Source organism: Mustela putorius, unplaced genomic scaffold (genome assembly GCF_011764305.1).
Source record: "Mustela putorius furo isolate JIRA1106 unplaced genomic scaffold, ASM1176430v1.1 tig00000785_pilon_pilon_pilon, whole genome shotgun sequence".
Taxonomy (NCBI): domain Eukaryota; kingdom Metazoa; phylum Chordata; class Mammalia; order Carnivora; family Mustelidae; genus Mustela; species Mustela putorius.
This window is the reverse complement of record NW_025421480.1, coordinates 8,351,493-8,366,561: the sequence shown is the minus strand read 5'-3', so window position 1 is coordinate 8,366,561 and position 15,069 is coordinate 8,351,493. Positions and strand designations below refer to the sequence as shown.

At 50.4% G+C, this 15,069-nt stretch overlaps 1 protein-coding gene across 1 annotated transcript in view; it reads right to left on the bottom strand.

The window, feature by feature from the left end:
* Positions 1–15,069, bottom strand: part of KIF26B (kinesin family member 26B) — a 409,198-nt gene that overhangs the window by 195,739 nt on the left and 198,390 nt on the right. Inside the window, exon 4 of the mRNA XM_045084746.1 lies at positions 14,501–14,667. Coding sequence (XP_044940681.1) covers positions 14,501–14,667 — 167 coding nt within the window. The remainder of the gene's footprint in view (positions 1–14,500; positions 14,668–15,069) is intronic.

Below are 15,069 nucleotides of genomic sequence, written 5' to 3'. Positions count from 1 at the left end.
CAGGGCGAGGAAGCAGGAGGAAGCGCGGACCATCCCCCTGGAGCACTGAGAAGTGGTGGAATTCCAGCAAACATGAGGCCAATAGCAGAAAAAGACTCTTACTCCTTTGTGGCTGAAGACCAGACGTTTTAGGGACAGAGTCAACATTTTTTTTTTTTTCCTGAATTAGAGGCTGCCTCGCCTTTGACAAAGGAAGCCGGGCAGCTGTGTCCTTGGGGAGCCATTGGGCTCCCCTGAATCCTCCCCCTGGCATTTCCCACACCCGGCTCCGTTGTCCTCGATGAACACTGGGCAGCAATGCCTCCAGGTCCCACCGCACTGCTTCATTAGGGCCATAGAGACGCTGGTGGCACCACTTTCCGGGCTCCAAGCAAGCAGATGGCTGGAGTTCACAGTCCCAAAGCAGCACTTGGCAAGGCCACACAAAACCAAGGAGAGAGGACCGGCCCGATCCTGCCCTCTCTGCGAGGGACTGGACTGATCTGGATTTGTATTTCGTCCTGTTTCGCTTCCTTTTAGGCATGAAACAGTCCAGGTGCCGGGGGATGTGGCAGCATCTGTTAACAACACTCGTACTGGACATCAGAGGTCCCTTGACCCTGGCCTGCCCGTGAGTCTGCCTCCATTCAAGGGAGAGGGCTAGTGACGTGTGTCCAGCCTAAAACCTGCTAAGCCTAGGGCTTCTCAGTCCTGGCCTGTTTGCAGCAAACTTTGAGCACTGTATCAGCTGAACTATGGCTTGGTAGAAAGGCTCAGGATAATATAGGCACTTTTGAAAGTGCTATAGAAAAGACTTTCAGAAACAGACTGGAAGCCTAAATCAGACTGGAAGCCTAAAGCACTGAGTGGAGAATTCTGCCTCTTCCTGGGCACAAAAGGCAGGTGGTCACCTTTTGGAGCGGAGAAGCTGGGGCAGGGCTCCCCCATCCAGTTCTAGTAGCTGTGCATGAACCCAAACTTGAAGGCTTGATACCCACTCGGTCTTAGCGCGTAGAGGACAGTCTGCTTTGTTTTTCCCTAATGCGGACTCTTCCCAATCTTAAGAAATGACTCCAGGATTTAATGAGTCATCTATCCGCTTGTCAAGTAAGCGACTCAGTTTCCCTCCTAGATCCTGTCCTCTGGACGGAAGAGCTCTTCCAGCAGCCTGTGATGGAAGGGATGTTCCTCTACCCCCTCAGTAGTGTTTTGCTTCTCTTGCACATTTTAAGGTGTATTTATTACAACTTCATAAGAAGGGGCGCCTGGGTGGCTCAGTCTCCCAGTGGTTAAGCATCTCCCTTCAGCTCAGGTCACGTCCCAGGGTCCTGGGATCGAGTCCTCCCAGCCCAGTGGGGAGTCTGCTTCTCCCGCTGCCTCTTCTCCCCCCACCCCCGTTCATCTTCTCTCTCTCAAACAAATAAATAAAATCTTTTGGGGAAAAAAAAGCCTTCATAAGAACTCCCAGGTTCTAACACAATTTTATTTGGCCCAAGGACACAATGATACCTTTCACTGGATCGCCAACATCCTTTCTGAGAATGTCCGACAGACGTTGCTATTGTGGCTTTCTCTGGTCATGATCTTAGAATCCTCTGGCGGCTGCGTCCTTCGGTTCTTGTCCTTGATTACAACCGGTCTCCCAGAGCCTTCCCTCCCAGAAGGACAGCGTGAACTGCTTGTCCAGAAGTGTTTTTCCTTGCTCCCATTAAAGTTTCTCTGCTTACTTCTTTGCCTGGTTATTCTGTCTTGATGATATTTTATTACCTGAAGGAACTTAGTTTTGTGCACAAGTTTGGAGATTCCCCGTGGTACTTTCTTCTCTTGATCCTTTACAAAAACGTTAAATAAGTCCAGTTCAATATGTTTTCCTCGGGGTTCTTATTATTAACACTTTTTCCCTCCAGAGAAAAATGATCCTTTGGCCACACTCCTTATTTATTCTCTAAGACAACTCCCTCTCCAGCTCAAAACATTTTCTCTCGTCCCCACAAAACCTATCGATTTAGCTTTAGTGAGGGATAACTGATACATGATAAACCGTGTATATTCAAAGCATACAATTCGGGGAGTTCTGTCACGTGTAGGCACCTGTGAAACCGTCCCAGGACAACAGATGTCTCCATTATCCCCCAAAGCCCTTTCATAGTCTCTTCCCACCCCTCTCCCTTTGCAGCCAACTGCAGATATGTTTTCTGTCATTACAGATTAGTTTGCATTGTCTATAATCTTAGTTAATGAAATCATACCGTATGTAGTCTTCTGGTTTGGGTGGGGGAGTCTGGCGTCTTTCACTCACTCTAATCATTTTAAGATTCATCAGTGTTTTTCCATAAACCGAAAGTTTGACTATCCCGAGTGGTACTCCGTGGTACGGAGAGAACACATTTTGTTCCTCTATTTTTCAGTTGGTAGACCCTCGTGCTGCTACCAGTTTGGGGTTACCACGAATAATATTGCTCTGAACATCCCCACGTAAGCCTTTGCACTATCGTACGCCTCAGCTGCTCTTCGGTTAACATCTAAGAGCGGAAGGGCTGGGTGGTATCATTTCTACCACTTCTGGTATGACATCTATTTTTTTAAGATTTATTTATTTGACAGAGAGAGAGAGAGCGAGAGAGGGAACACAAGCAGGCGGAGGGGGAGAGGGAGAAGCAGGTTCTCTTCCTCGCAGGGAGCGCAATGCAGGGCTTGATCCCGGGACCATGACCCAAGCTGAAGGCAGACGCCTAACCATCTGAGTCACCTGGGTGCCCCGGTATGACATATTTTTAAAAGCTTTTGAAAATCCAAGTAAACTATATCCTCTCTTTCTCCTTTATTTATGCATTTTCTTTTTTTTTTTTTTAAGATTTTATTTATTTAATTGACAGACAGAGATCACATAGTAGGCAGAGAGGCAGGCAGAGAAGGCTCCCTGCTGAGCAGAGAGCCCGATGCAGGGCTCGATCCCAGGACCCTGGGATCATGACCCGAGCTGAAGGCAGAGGCTTAACCCACTGAGCCACCCAGGTACCCCTATTTATGCATTTTCTTAAAAAAAAACAAAAAACAGTAAACATAATTCTCAAAGAATAAAACAAAGACATAAAGACCATGGGGCCTCGGGGGGGGGGTGGTGATCATACTTGTTGACCAAGACTGCTCAGTCTTAACCTCTGTGAAGTGTAACAAAGCAGCTACACTGCCCAGGTGACACTCAGTCCCCTTAGGGATAGGAGGAAAAAAGTCCTGTCTCCCTCCTGGAGGCTCTATGGTATGCAGGTGTGGAAATATTTATCAACCAGATTCAACCCACCAGCCCTCCTGTGTGTGTTATCTGAGTACACGGAGTAATTTACGGCTCAGAACAGAATGGAAAATCAAGAAGACTTTCCTGTGTTTTGTCACAGACAAAGACAGAAAGGGAGAGAAAGATGCCGGAGAATGGAATAAAGTACCAAAAGAGGAAGGTTACAGACAAAAACAAAATGGGACCAAATTCTGAGAGTCGACGCTCGAGTTCGTAAATAACTCCCCTTCCCTGACACGTTTTACGCATGGTCACAAGACACAGGGTGAGTCGCTGCCTGCGTTTCAAAGCCCAGATGCAAGGACCCTGTCTGAGCCACCAGCCTTGTGGTCCTGCTGGGAAGGGGGCCATCCCAGACGAACAGATTGTGATTTTCAAGTTCCAGGTGTATAGAAAATAGACTTGTTATTTTTAATTTACGAGCTCCTATAGCAATAGATGTAAATTAGGATTTCTTTTCCTGGACGTGTAAGGAAACACGAGTGGTGCTGAAATTTACGGCAGCTTGAACACTCGGCTTCCCTCCCCCACTTCGAAGCAAGACCCAGGCTCCATAAATCAGTTTTGCTCACATGCCCAGCTGTAAAGGAAATAAAGAACAGGCAGGGTGGTAAGTCCCCCACCGGCCTTTGGGGCTGTGGTTGGCAATCGGGACCAGAGGAGAGGTTTCAAGATGAATGATAGCCATCTTTATGTTCTCTCTCTTTAACACGAAAATGAAAACAAAATGCACAGCATCTTAAGTCATAAATGATAGGGGATTTTCCAATTTATGCAAAAGACATGAGGATTACATTGAACATGGCCCCAGGCAGGGACACTGCAGAAAAGCACAGAGACTGGGTGCAGACATGCCCCCTGACCCAGGCCTGGCAGGTGCACCCCACCCCCAGCAGCCTGGACGAAAGACACAGCATCAGGAGCAGCCTCAGAAAGTCTCCACACACGCTTGAGGAATGGCCCAGAATGAAAAGTTCTTTCCAGTTAAGCTCAGTGCTGAATTTAGGTTAGAGGGCCAATTTGGCTAGGCTATGGTGCCCACTTCTTTTGGCCAAACAGCGGTCTAGATGTTCCCCGGAAGGTGTCTTTTAGCGTGATTGATACTGACATCAAAAGATTCTGAATGAAGCATATTACCCCCATCCGTCGTGTTAAAGGAACGCGCTCTCCTCAAGCACACGGTTGGGCAAAGCACTTAGTTCCCCAGGACTGGTGACTGGAAAGAAGCCCCGGCCCTCGGGGTGCGGTAGGGAGCAGGCAGGTAGGGCAGGCAGGGAGCCACGCTCTTTCTCTCCTGCTCTGCGCAGAGCCTTTCTGTGGAGCTTAGCTACACTGCAGCAGAGATGAACGACCCCAGGAGGGACAGGAGGAGGCTGACCAGCTCCTGGGCAGACTCCTACCCCTTCCCAGATGGGCTCAAATAGTCACTGAGCCCCAGATCCATTCTCAGAGGTGAGGATACAACTGTGGAACAGACAGACAAGTGGCTCATTGAATGGATCTTCCATTGTAGAAGGGGAGAAGGCAATAAACCAGAGAGCAAGTGAATGGATAAGATAACTTCTGATAAAAAGAGGTGCGATGAAGTCCCCTTTAATAGCTAAAGGATTGGAAGACTCGGGGTGGGTGATACTGGGAGTTCTGGTGTTCTTCTGTGTCCTGGGAGGGAGCTCCCGATGGTGGTGGCTGCCCATTTGCCATCTTCAGGATCACATATAATGCCTGGCATATAGCATGGACTTAAAAAAATGCTGGATGGTTGGATGAATGGATGGATGGATGGATGTTTGGATGGATGGATGGATGGATGGATGGATGGATGGATGGATGGCTGGCTGGCTGAATGGGGATATACAGCCTATATCTTATGCTGGGTCTTCTTAGAAGCATCCCTGGATAAGGATGAGAGATCTAGGAGGTTTAAATGGCAGGTGACTGCAGGAAACAGATGCAGGGGAGTAGGAGTGAGACAGGGAAGGAGGAAGCCACTGAAGGATACATGATCAAGCAGGCTGCTGATACAGGCAGCTGGGGCTCAGCCCTACTTAGGAAATCTGGACCAAGGACCAGGGTCAGGGTGGACCATGCCTCAGCGATGTCCCAAACAAGGGGCAAGGGAGCTGGAGCATTTACCCCCAACTCCTGTCAGTCTTATTTGGGAACTGTTCCCAAGAACACTGCTTCCCTGGCACTCTGGCCAGACCCACACTTGAATGCAGTGGGCTCCAGCAGAGAAAACCCGTGGGCAGAGTTGTAAGGGCTGGACCTTGGGAGCTACAAGGCCTTGTTCAGAGAATGATGTGTGGGAGTCCAGGGGGTAGAGGCCAACAGTACCAGCTGCCGACAGTTATGTTCATCTCACGAATTCCCAGGGGGGCCGGGAGGGGCTGAGCTGCCAGACCCCAGCCAGGGTCGGACTTCATGACATACAGGTTGGTAATCCTTGGGCCTCTTCCGCGATCTCTCTCAACTTTTTTTTTTAAAAAGATATATTTACTTATTTTAGAGAAAGAAAGAGCACGAGCACAAAGGGCAGAGGGAAAAGGAGAATCTCAAACAGACTCTGCCCTGAGCGTGGAGCCTGGTGGGGGGCTCGATCCTGCAGCTCTGAGATCACGACCTGAGCTGAAACCAAGAGTCAGACGCTTAGCTGACCACACCACCCAGGCGCCCCATCTCTCTTGATTTTACTCTGACCCCTGGAGCTCCTCAACGGTGGGAACAAGGTCTTATTTTGATTTTTAAATACTATTGGTGGTGAGAACCTGTATAAGGACTTAAGACTTGAGTATTTTTTTCGTCCATTGAAAATGTCACTAAAATTCTGCAGGGCCAGATTCAGAAATAGTCTGCTTTCTCCACAAAGGCCACCTTGCAGCTTTAACTTGAGCACCAAGGAGACAGACAGGAGAATAAGTGAAAATTTATTTGAGAAAAATGAACCACATTTATTTTCTGAAGCACCTGAAAGACTAGAAATAAATTTTGAGTGATGGTCTATATTTGTTCTTCTTCTTCTTTTTTTTAAATCAAAGTGGGGCCTGGGGCTCATTACACCCTTTTCATGATAGGCCCAAGGATAAATCATCTTTCTTTGTCATGGCCAAGGCCCTTTCCCCCTTTTGCCGGAGTCTAAAAGGACCAACTATGGACTCTTAAGGCTTTGGTTTTGGAGGACACCAAGACAATGGCACAGGCCATCGTTTCTAATGATGCTAAACTCACTTTTGCATCAGCTCAATGAAAAGATGATGGTCCAAATTCACGTGTACAGAACCTACCTGTGCTGAAATCAATAATGAAAAAAGTCTGTTTGATTATTTAGCTATCACGTTTCTTACCAGTAAAGCCAGTACTTGAAAGGATAAGAAATCGGGAGACAGCGTGATAAATCTGGCTATCTCCAGGTACAGTCTCAAGGTTCATTTTACATTTTAATTTCTTTAAGCATTTTTACTCTTTTGAGAAGCAGGACAGGCCCGAGTTTTCCCGCACAGTGGGGTCCCTGTTTCAGCATTCACTTACTGAGCTCCTACTGTATACAAAGCACGGTGCCAAGTATAGGGGGAGACTCAACACAGTTACTGTTCTCATGAGAGCTACATCTTGGTAATCAGGAGAAAAGGGAAAACTCATTATTTCCACGTTAGAGGCAAGAAAGGAAGAAGCGCTCCTTCAGGAACATCCCCGGTGGAAGAAGCCGAGACGGCCACTGTCTCTTTATGCCTCAGTCCGACCTGTTTCTCAGCAAATTATTACGACAGTATCCCTTGAAGTCCTGCTCCACATTTCGCTGATGAGGAGCCGGTTCCTTATTTACGGGGCAGACAAAGCTATGGACAGATTCATCACCAGCATGAGGAACCTCTACCCAATACCGTGTAATATGATGCATCTTTAGTTTCTATAACGTCTTCCGCACGATTTTCTTCCCCAAATGCTTTGCATACCTCACTAGGACAGTTATAGAATTAAAATAATAAAACAGGAGGCAGAAAGCAAAAATATTTAATCCAAGGGAGGAAAAGTCAGGTTTGGGACGAAATAGGAGGAAAGATGGCGAGCCCTACTGGGTTGTGCTGGTCCTGACTCTTTTCTCTGTTTTGACTCTTGGTGCTTTTGGCCCCGGGTGGCGCCATGCAACCCCCTCTCTTGCAAATCTTCCTCTTGAAAAGACAGCTAGGTACTCGCAGCTTCCGTAAGAATCTCAGTTTCTCAGTAGTGCCTTCCACATGCTTTGTTATGATGCTATCTCCCCAGAACATCCCAAAACTACAGCAATAATGTAATTCCTGGGCATGGGACTTGAACCGAATGGGAAAAGATGTGAAATTCTCAAAGATCTTCAGTGGAGGAAAATCTGGAGACTTAGCTGCCTATCTTGCTTTTAGCCTGAACTCCCTTCCTTCCCACTTCCCTTCCTTCAACTAATATTGAAGACGGTAGGTATTGTATGGGAGGAGGGATGCAGAGACAGAATGGTTGTACTTTTAAATAGAGAGGACGGGGGGTACCCAGGTGCCTCCATCGGTTAAGCGTCCGACTCTTGATTCTGGTTCAAGTCATGGTCTGAGGTCATGAGACTAACCCCACATCAGGCTCTACGCTCAGCATGGAGTCTGCATGAGATTCTCTCTCTCCGCCTGCCCCTCCCACTGCTCATGCATGAGCACACACGCTCGCTCTCTCTCTAAAATAAATAAGTCTTTAAAAAAATAAAAATAAATAAATAGGTTAGGGAAGGCATTTGAACAAAGATCTGAAAAAAGGGAGGGTTGAGCTGAGCAGAAATCTGGGGAAAGGGCCGAGGGAACAGGAAAAGCAGACCTTCTGCAGAGGCCATGGTCTTGCCTCTTTTGAGAAAGGGCAAGGAGGTTGGTGTTCCCGGAACACGGTAGGCAAGAGGGCCATGGTAGAGGATGGGGGAAGAGCAGATGGCCAGTCGCCGAAAAACCTTCAGCCTTGACTCTGAGTGAGACAGGAAGCAGTATCTGGTAACAAACAAAATTAGAAAAGTAGAAGGTAATTGGCCAAAATGTTTTCCTCTGTAGCTTCTCTGCTGGGCTTTGCCTCCAATCTCCTTTTTGGTGTCACTCACGGCCCTTAAGCAAAGGCCTCACGATGGCCCACCCACCACAACCCATCCTGAGTTTGGAGGCAGGAGAGCATGGTGGCGGAGAATGTTTGTTTATTCACTCAACAAGCATTTCTGGAGTGCTTCTTTGAGGCACTAGTGCTTCAGCCAAGAACAAAGACACGAGCGCCCCTACCCTTAACAGAGCTCACGCTCATGTTCATGGGCTCTGAGATCGGACAGCAGCGCTCAAGGTCCGCCTCATCGGCTAGCTGCGAAACAGCCGTCAAGCTACTTCACAAGTCCATGCTTTGGTTTCCATACCTAAGCCTTGGACTAAGAAGAGGGCCAACTCATGGGGGCTTCTGAAGTTTAAATTTGTGTCTAGAACTCAGAAACGCGTGTGGCATAAGGGAATGCCCCAATAAATGTTGGCTTTCATTATTCTTAAATGAGTAAGTACTGAGGACAACCTCTCTGATCTAGTGACCACCAAAGACCTCTGCAAAATGGTGAAGACCGGGCATTGCACCTCAAGAGACAAACGCTCCCCACACCAGGCTGAAGAGCATAGTTCACCTCTGAGGAACCAGGTTCCACTGGTGACTGGAAACATCCGTGAGCCATGCAGAGAGGCTGTCCTTGGGGAGCTGCCTTCGAGGGGGGGTGGTAAGAAAACAGTGGGAAGACAGGAAAGGAAGGGACGGTGGAGAATTCTATGAGCCTGCGGCTCAGGGAGGACTCAGGTGCCAGCAGCTGGGTGGGGCCACAAAGCGGATGATGAAATTGAATAAAAACAGTGGAAGCAAAAGGGGAAACAGTCTGTTTCTTGGTTGACACCCACATGGTCTGATCGGGGAGGATGACATTCCTCGAAGTCGGTTCTGAAAGAGCGGAGGACATATGGCTGGAGAGGACCCGATTTCATGAGTGTATGCTTTTGAAATCCATTTCCTGGTCACTAACTCCGATGAAAAAAGTACAATGTAAGCACGAAGGTGGCCATGACAAAAGTCATCCACTCCAGAAGGAACATCGAGAATGCTCTAGGCTTCCCGGGAAGCGCAGACTTCTAGCCCTAGCATATGCCGTCTTAACATTGTCTGTGGGATTTCAATGACGTTTGCAAAGTGCTGTCATGTTTCCACAAGCCCGTGAAATAGACAGAGTGACCGACTGCCATGGAACAGAAGGAACAGTCTTCCAGAGGCTGAGTTAGTTGCCTCAAGTCCGGATCCAGTCCGGTCCAGAATGTCCGTGGTAGGCTCTGGATCTGACCCCGGGCCACTTCCCCTTTCTCTTTTTCCCATACCCCGCTTCCCTCCCCCCAACACTGGTCAAAAAAAGATATTCAAAATGTTCAGGAAGAACCAGACTGTCTGAGCTGAGAACGCTTGACAAGAATCACCGGGATCCCTGGGGCCCGTGGCATTCGCCTCGCCTTGGAGCAATCCCACCAAGGCATGAATTGGGTTTTCAGGGGAGGCCAGGCTCTGCAAATGATTCCCAGATGTGGTGAGCCGACTGCCAACACCCCAACAGGCCATCAGTCAGACAAAGGATTCCTTTAATCAGAAACTGCCCCATTTTACACATTCCCTGCAGCAGGAGATGGGAAGGGGCCGCGAACACTGGTCGTTTTCTTCTGTGTAGACCGGCAGCTCCGAAGAACGGTGTGGGCCATGCCACGATTGCCATCTGCACGATGGTCTGCATACCCCAAAACAGAACAGTTCTGGAGGTTGCTGGGGTTGGTACTGGACGGTCGGGTTCTCTATCTCAAGCATTTTAGGAGTTTTTTTCTTTGTAAGAGTAATGCCTGTGCACACACAGCACGCGCGTGTGCCTGGCGCAAAGAGGAGGGGCCCCAAGGGGCATGAGAGACGGAGCCAACTGGTCCCAAGGCAGGTCCTCGGAGCCAGGACACAGCTCCCGCCACTCGGCTTGGCCCCCAACCCCACGACCCAAGCTGATCAAGGGGGAAACGGGGCCAGTCGGTCATGAACGCTCAGTGATGTGCTCTAGGGGCTTGGAGAAAGCAGCTGGGTAATCAGACAGGGGTCCAAACTCGCGGATGCAAGAAATCGTGAGGCAGGTCGAGATGGACAGAAGTACAACAACATCCCTCAGGAAAGAAGGCGATCGGGCCGAAGGCAAGGGGTTGGGGGAGCTGGCAGAAGGAAAGGAGGAACAAAGCAAGCGAGAAAGAGAAAGCAGAGCGAACGGGTCCCACAAAATGTATCCGAGGGCACCCCGATACTGAGAACACCAACTTTTGCCCAGAAGATGCCAAACCCAGGGCAGAGGCACTGTTAACCAATAGCCACACATTGTATAAAGGTCAGAAACTTCAAGAAGAGACTCGGGGAGTACACGACAACTCTGTTCCTGGAGCATCTGAGGCGGGGGGAGAGCCTGAGGGAGGAAGAAGCGCTAAGGCACGGAACGGACCCCGCGGGGAGCCAAGAGACACGCACCAAAGGGTTTGGAACATGGAGTGATCTGAGGTACTCAGACCACGCAAACAGATTTTAGAGCCACTTCTAGTCGCACTCATCACACGCTACTCCGCCACCTCCCGTTCCTGTGGGAATCGTGCACAGAAGATCCCCTAGGATCTTCGCTGGGACAGCTAACCAGCCAGGTGACTCGCTGTGCCAGCCTGGTTACTATGACCGTTACTATTTTTAGTGTCATGCTATTGTTCCCCCACCCACCCCCCAAAAAAGTGCTTTTCCAAAATTAAAAGCAAAGGCAGTCAGTCTACCCCAATGCTGTTACTTAAAGAAATAGATTCAGACGAGGCAGGCATCGAGGGTTGCCCGCTTGGGACTTCGTCACTTTCTAGAGGAGTTCTTCTCAGACCACATGCGGTGAAGAATCACTTTTTCTTTAATTTCTAATGACCTCCAAAATACAAGCTCCACTTCTCTATTCCTAGATCCAACAACCATAACATTCCTGTTCGCTGGCTTCCAGAAGTTTCTAGAAGCTTCCTCTCCACCTCTCCACCTGTGCTAGACTAGGAACAGTGTGTGGCCCCACGGCCCCACAGACCACACTCGGAGAAGCTCCGGCCATGAAGGTACCGCGGCTTACGTGGAACTGGAACTCTTCATCTTTTTAGTCGTTGCATCTGAAACACAGTCAAGTCCTTCCCACCTTTCCCCGTAGAAAGCCAACATTTACACAGAAAGGCTGATGTTGCCAAGTAAAGGGGCTGTCCACAACCCTCGACAAACTGGGTTTCTGCTCTACTCATTTCCTCAAACAAACAGTAGCGCCCACTTGTTCCTAGTGCTGTTTCCTAAGCGGTGACCCTCAGTTCCTGATTACGGTGAAGAAATCACTAATGCGTCGAATTGTGCCCGCTTCACACTGAGGGCACCAAGGGCTCACGCACGTGGGTGAGGGTCCCCACTCGGCCACTTCCTGGCTGTGCACCCTTGGGTCCGTGACTTAACCTCTGGACATTTCTTTCTTTATCCGCCCAACGGGGAAACGATAGGTTCCACCTGCCACGGCTCGTCCGAGGACAAAGGGAGAGTTTGCCCAGTGGGAGCTCAGCACAGTGAGTGACGCTCACTGACCGTCCCGGAAACCTCAGCCACGCTGGCCACAAAGGTGGCAAATGGCCCCTCTCCCCTATAAAATGATGAAATGATGTCCGGCCCAGCTTCCTGAGAGCCGGCCACCTCGGGTCACTTAGAGCCGCGAGGAGGTTCCAGAACCTTGCAGAAACAGCTCTGCGCCCCGGTCTCGCACAAGGAGTTGAGAAGCGGTGAGCACGTGTGTGAGGCACAGGAGTGAACCCCGGCCCCAGATTCCCGGGTGGAAAGACCTTCCCGAGCTTCCACAGGAAACCATAACCTCTAGAGCCTTTCCGGTTTGCGCACCAGCGACGGATGCAGATTTCACCCCGACCAAAGGCCACCTGTCCTTGATCCCAAGCAGAAAACCCTGGACCCGGCATTCCGAGGCTGCCGGGCAGCACAACCGGGGCTGGTTTTGGCCCCTCCCCCGCAACCCACATCAAATGCCCGTTGGCTCTGGGCTCAGCCCACGGTCTCCATTCTGACCCGGGAGTGCAGGTAAGTCTCAGGCCAGGCTCCCCTTGCCTGTCATTTGTCCTTCCCTTCCCTGGTGTGTGCTGGCTCGTTTGGAAATGCTCCTCGGATTAACTGAAAGTCAGCTTCAGGCCTACCCTATGTCTGGCGCATGGGCTTTCCCAGTGAACCCCTACCTCCTCCTGCTTCCAGTCCTGCTTCTGGGGTTTTCTAAGGGTAGCTGATCCAGAAAAGTCTCTGGGTGGAGTCTGCACTGAGGCCTCTCATGTTCAAGGTACTTCTGGTCAGGAAAGTGCCCTGGAGGGCAACCTCCATCTGGGCAGTGAAGGTTCTCGGCAGCACCAAGGCCAGCAGTCCCCCAGTGTAAGCTTGATCTCCCTCAGTGACGGGGACCTCACTCTCTCTCGGGGTCGTCTGAGCTGTGTGCAAATTCTCCTGCATCCTGAGCTGGGAGAGCTGAGCTGGAGGGAGTCCGAGCTGGGTCCCATCACCAGGTTTTATTCAATCTTTGCCTACATACTTGGGTGTTTCTTAGAACCAACCAAATTCTTCATTCACACGATGGCCCAAGAGACAGCTGAGGGTCGTCTTCTCTGGACTAAATCTGCCATGATGTGGCTTCCTCCTTCCTCAGCATGTTCGTCGCCCACCCCGGACACGCTCTCACCACCCGCCTAAGTCCTGGGATCGTCTGTGCTTGCAGCATTTCCACCTTCTTATTCCCTCCCTGAATGGCGTGGACATGGCCTCTCAGTTGGTTCTGTCCACGGTTTCAGGCATCCCCTGGCGGGCTTGGAGCATCTGTCCCGTGGATACGGGCACAACCTCATTTCCTGTTACTTGCCATACACCCGAGTCGGCGCAACTTTTCACAGGACAATAAACACGGCACCAAGACACAATGAGAACCTCAGACCCAGTCTCCCGACAGGCCCCCATGCCATCTTTACTGGGGATGTTATTAACCCAGGACACTGGCCTCTGTTCTCCCTCTGACCGGATCCTCCCCTATTCGGAGCCCCGTCCTCACATGCTGTGCTTTGGATGGTACCACTCACGAGGCTAAGCAGAGAAACCACGCAATTTTCCTTCCTCCTGACATATTATCGGAGTCTGTACCAAATCGCCCTTTGTACAAGACTTTATCATTTACCCTAGTCTGTCTTAATGTTCAAAGCAGCCCGGAGGAGGAGGGGCTGACCTCGGTGTACAGACAGGGACACCAAGGCAGACCTCAGGGCTCCTCCGATCTCGGACCTGGAGCCATTTATTCTGAATTCCGCTTATCCAGGGACATGCAAATCTTAGGCAGAAAAAGTTTTCTAAAGTTAAGTTCCAAGGATCAAATAAAGAATGAGTCACGGGGTGGGGGGGAAGCTGAGGAATCTGGTTTCTATTTCTGACTTTGCTATAAATTAACTCAAAGTTCAACTTTCTTGGTCCTCAGGCCGGTCCTTCATAAAACAAGGAGACTGAATTAGATGATCCCGAAAGCGCCTTCTGGTCAGCTGTCCTTTGTCTCCTGCCCTGTCTCCGCCGCATTGCTAAAATTAGGCATAAAACATTGTCGAGATACCTTTCATTTGGGTTTCTTGTCTTATTAAAGGCCCTGAGATTCGCTGGAGGGTATAGGGTAACTATCCTGCTCATCTGTCCAGAATGGAAAAAAAAAAAAAAAAGAAGGCTGCCATCTCTTTCCTAGTTCATGGTTAAAGCCATTCATCTGCTGTGCTAAGAACATCAGTCTGGAAACACCAGGTGGGGGGCCGGGCCCCCCGAAGTCCTCACCCCAGGGGGACATCGTGAAAGCCACATATTCTTAGAGCTGTGGTCCCCCACCCGCGACACCCATGCCGGTGTCTGGAGACCTTCACAGTCGTCGCAAGTGTGACAGGTGCAGTGGGAGTCCAGCGGGGGAGGCCAAGGATGCTGCTGAGTGTCCAGACCGTCAGGGTCGTCCGGACCCAGCGGCGGCAGTCTGAGATTGCGGAACCCCCTCCTAAAGCGGGAAGTCCAAGACAGTTCCAAACTCTCACTAGTGTTTTAGCTAAGCTGGAGAAGTGAGGCTCCGGACGCTTCTCTTACCTGGCGAAGAAGGAAGCGGCCACCGAGGGGCCCGTGGAAGTCTCACTGGCCGCGCAGGAGCCCTGGGAGGCTGGGGCGCCGCAGGCCGAGGGCTTGTCCGTGTTGGAGCGATTCAGCGCCGCCTCGGTCAGCCCCTCCCGGCCCGTCTCCGTCATCAGCTGGGAGATCTGACAAGGAAAACGGACACGGGGCTCGTTACCTGTGACTCACTGCCCTTCCCGCACCACCGATGGCACCCCTCTGTCAGGGGGCGGGGGCCAGCACAGGTGGGGGCGGTGGCCCGGCGGGGTGAGGAACGGGGACCAGGGACATGCCCCATGCACGCTGGGGCTTCTTTGGGCTTCTCAGAACATATTTTGCAGGATTTTAGTCTGGACACCTCCTCATTTTCATTAGAAATAATGGGATAAAATTACCCCCCAACACTGTGAGTTTCAATTATGCCCGTGTCTCCTGTCCATTTGGAGCAGAAAGTGTGAGTCATTATCCACAGTTTGCGGCCCAAGACCGGACGGAGCAGAAGCATCGACCACGGCTGCTTTCTTACTGGGACTGGCCCCATACGCTGA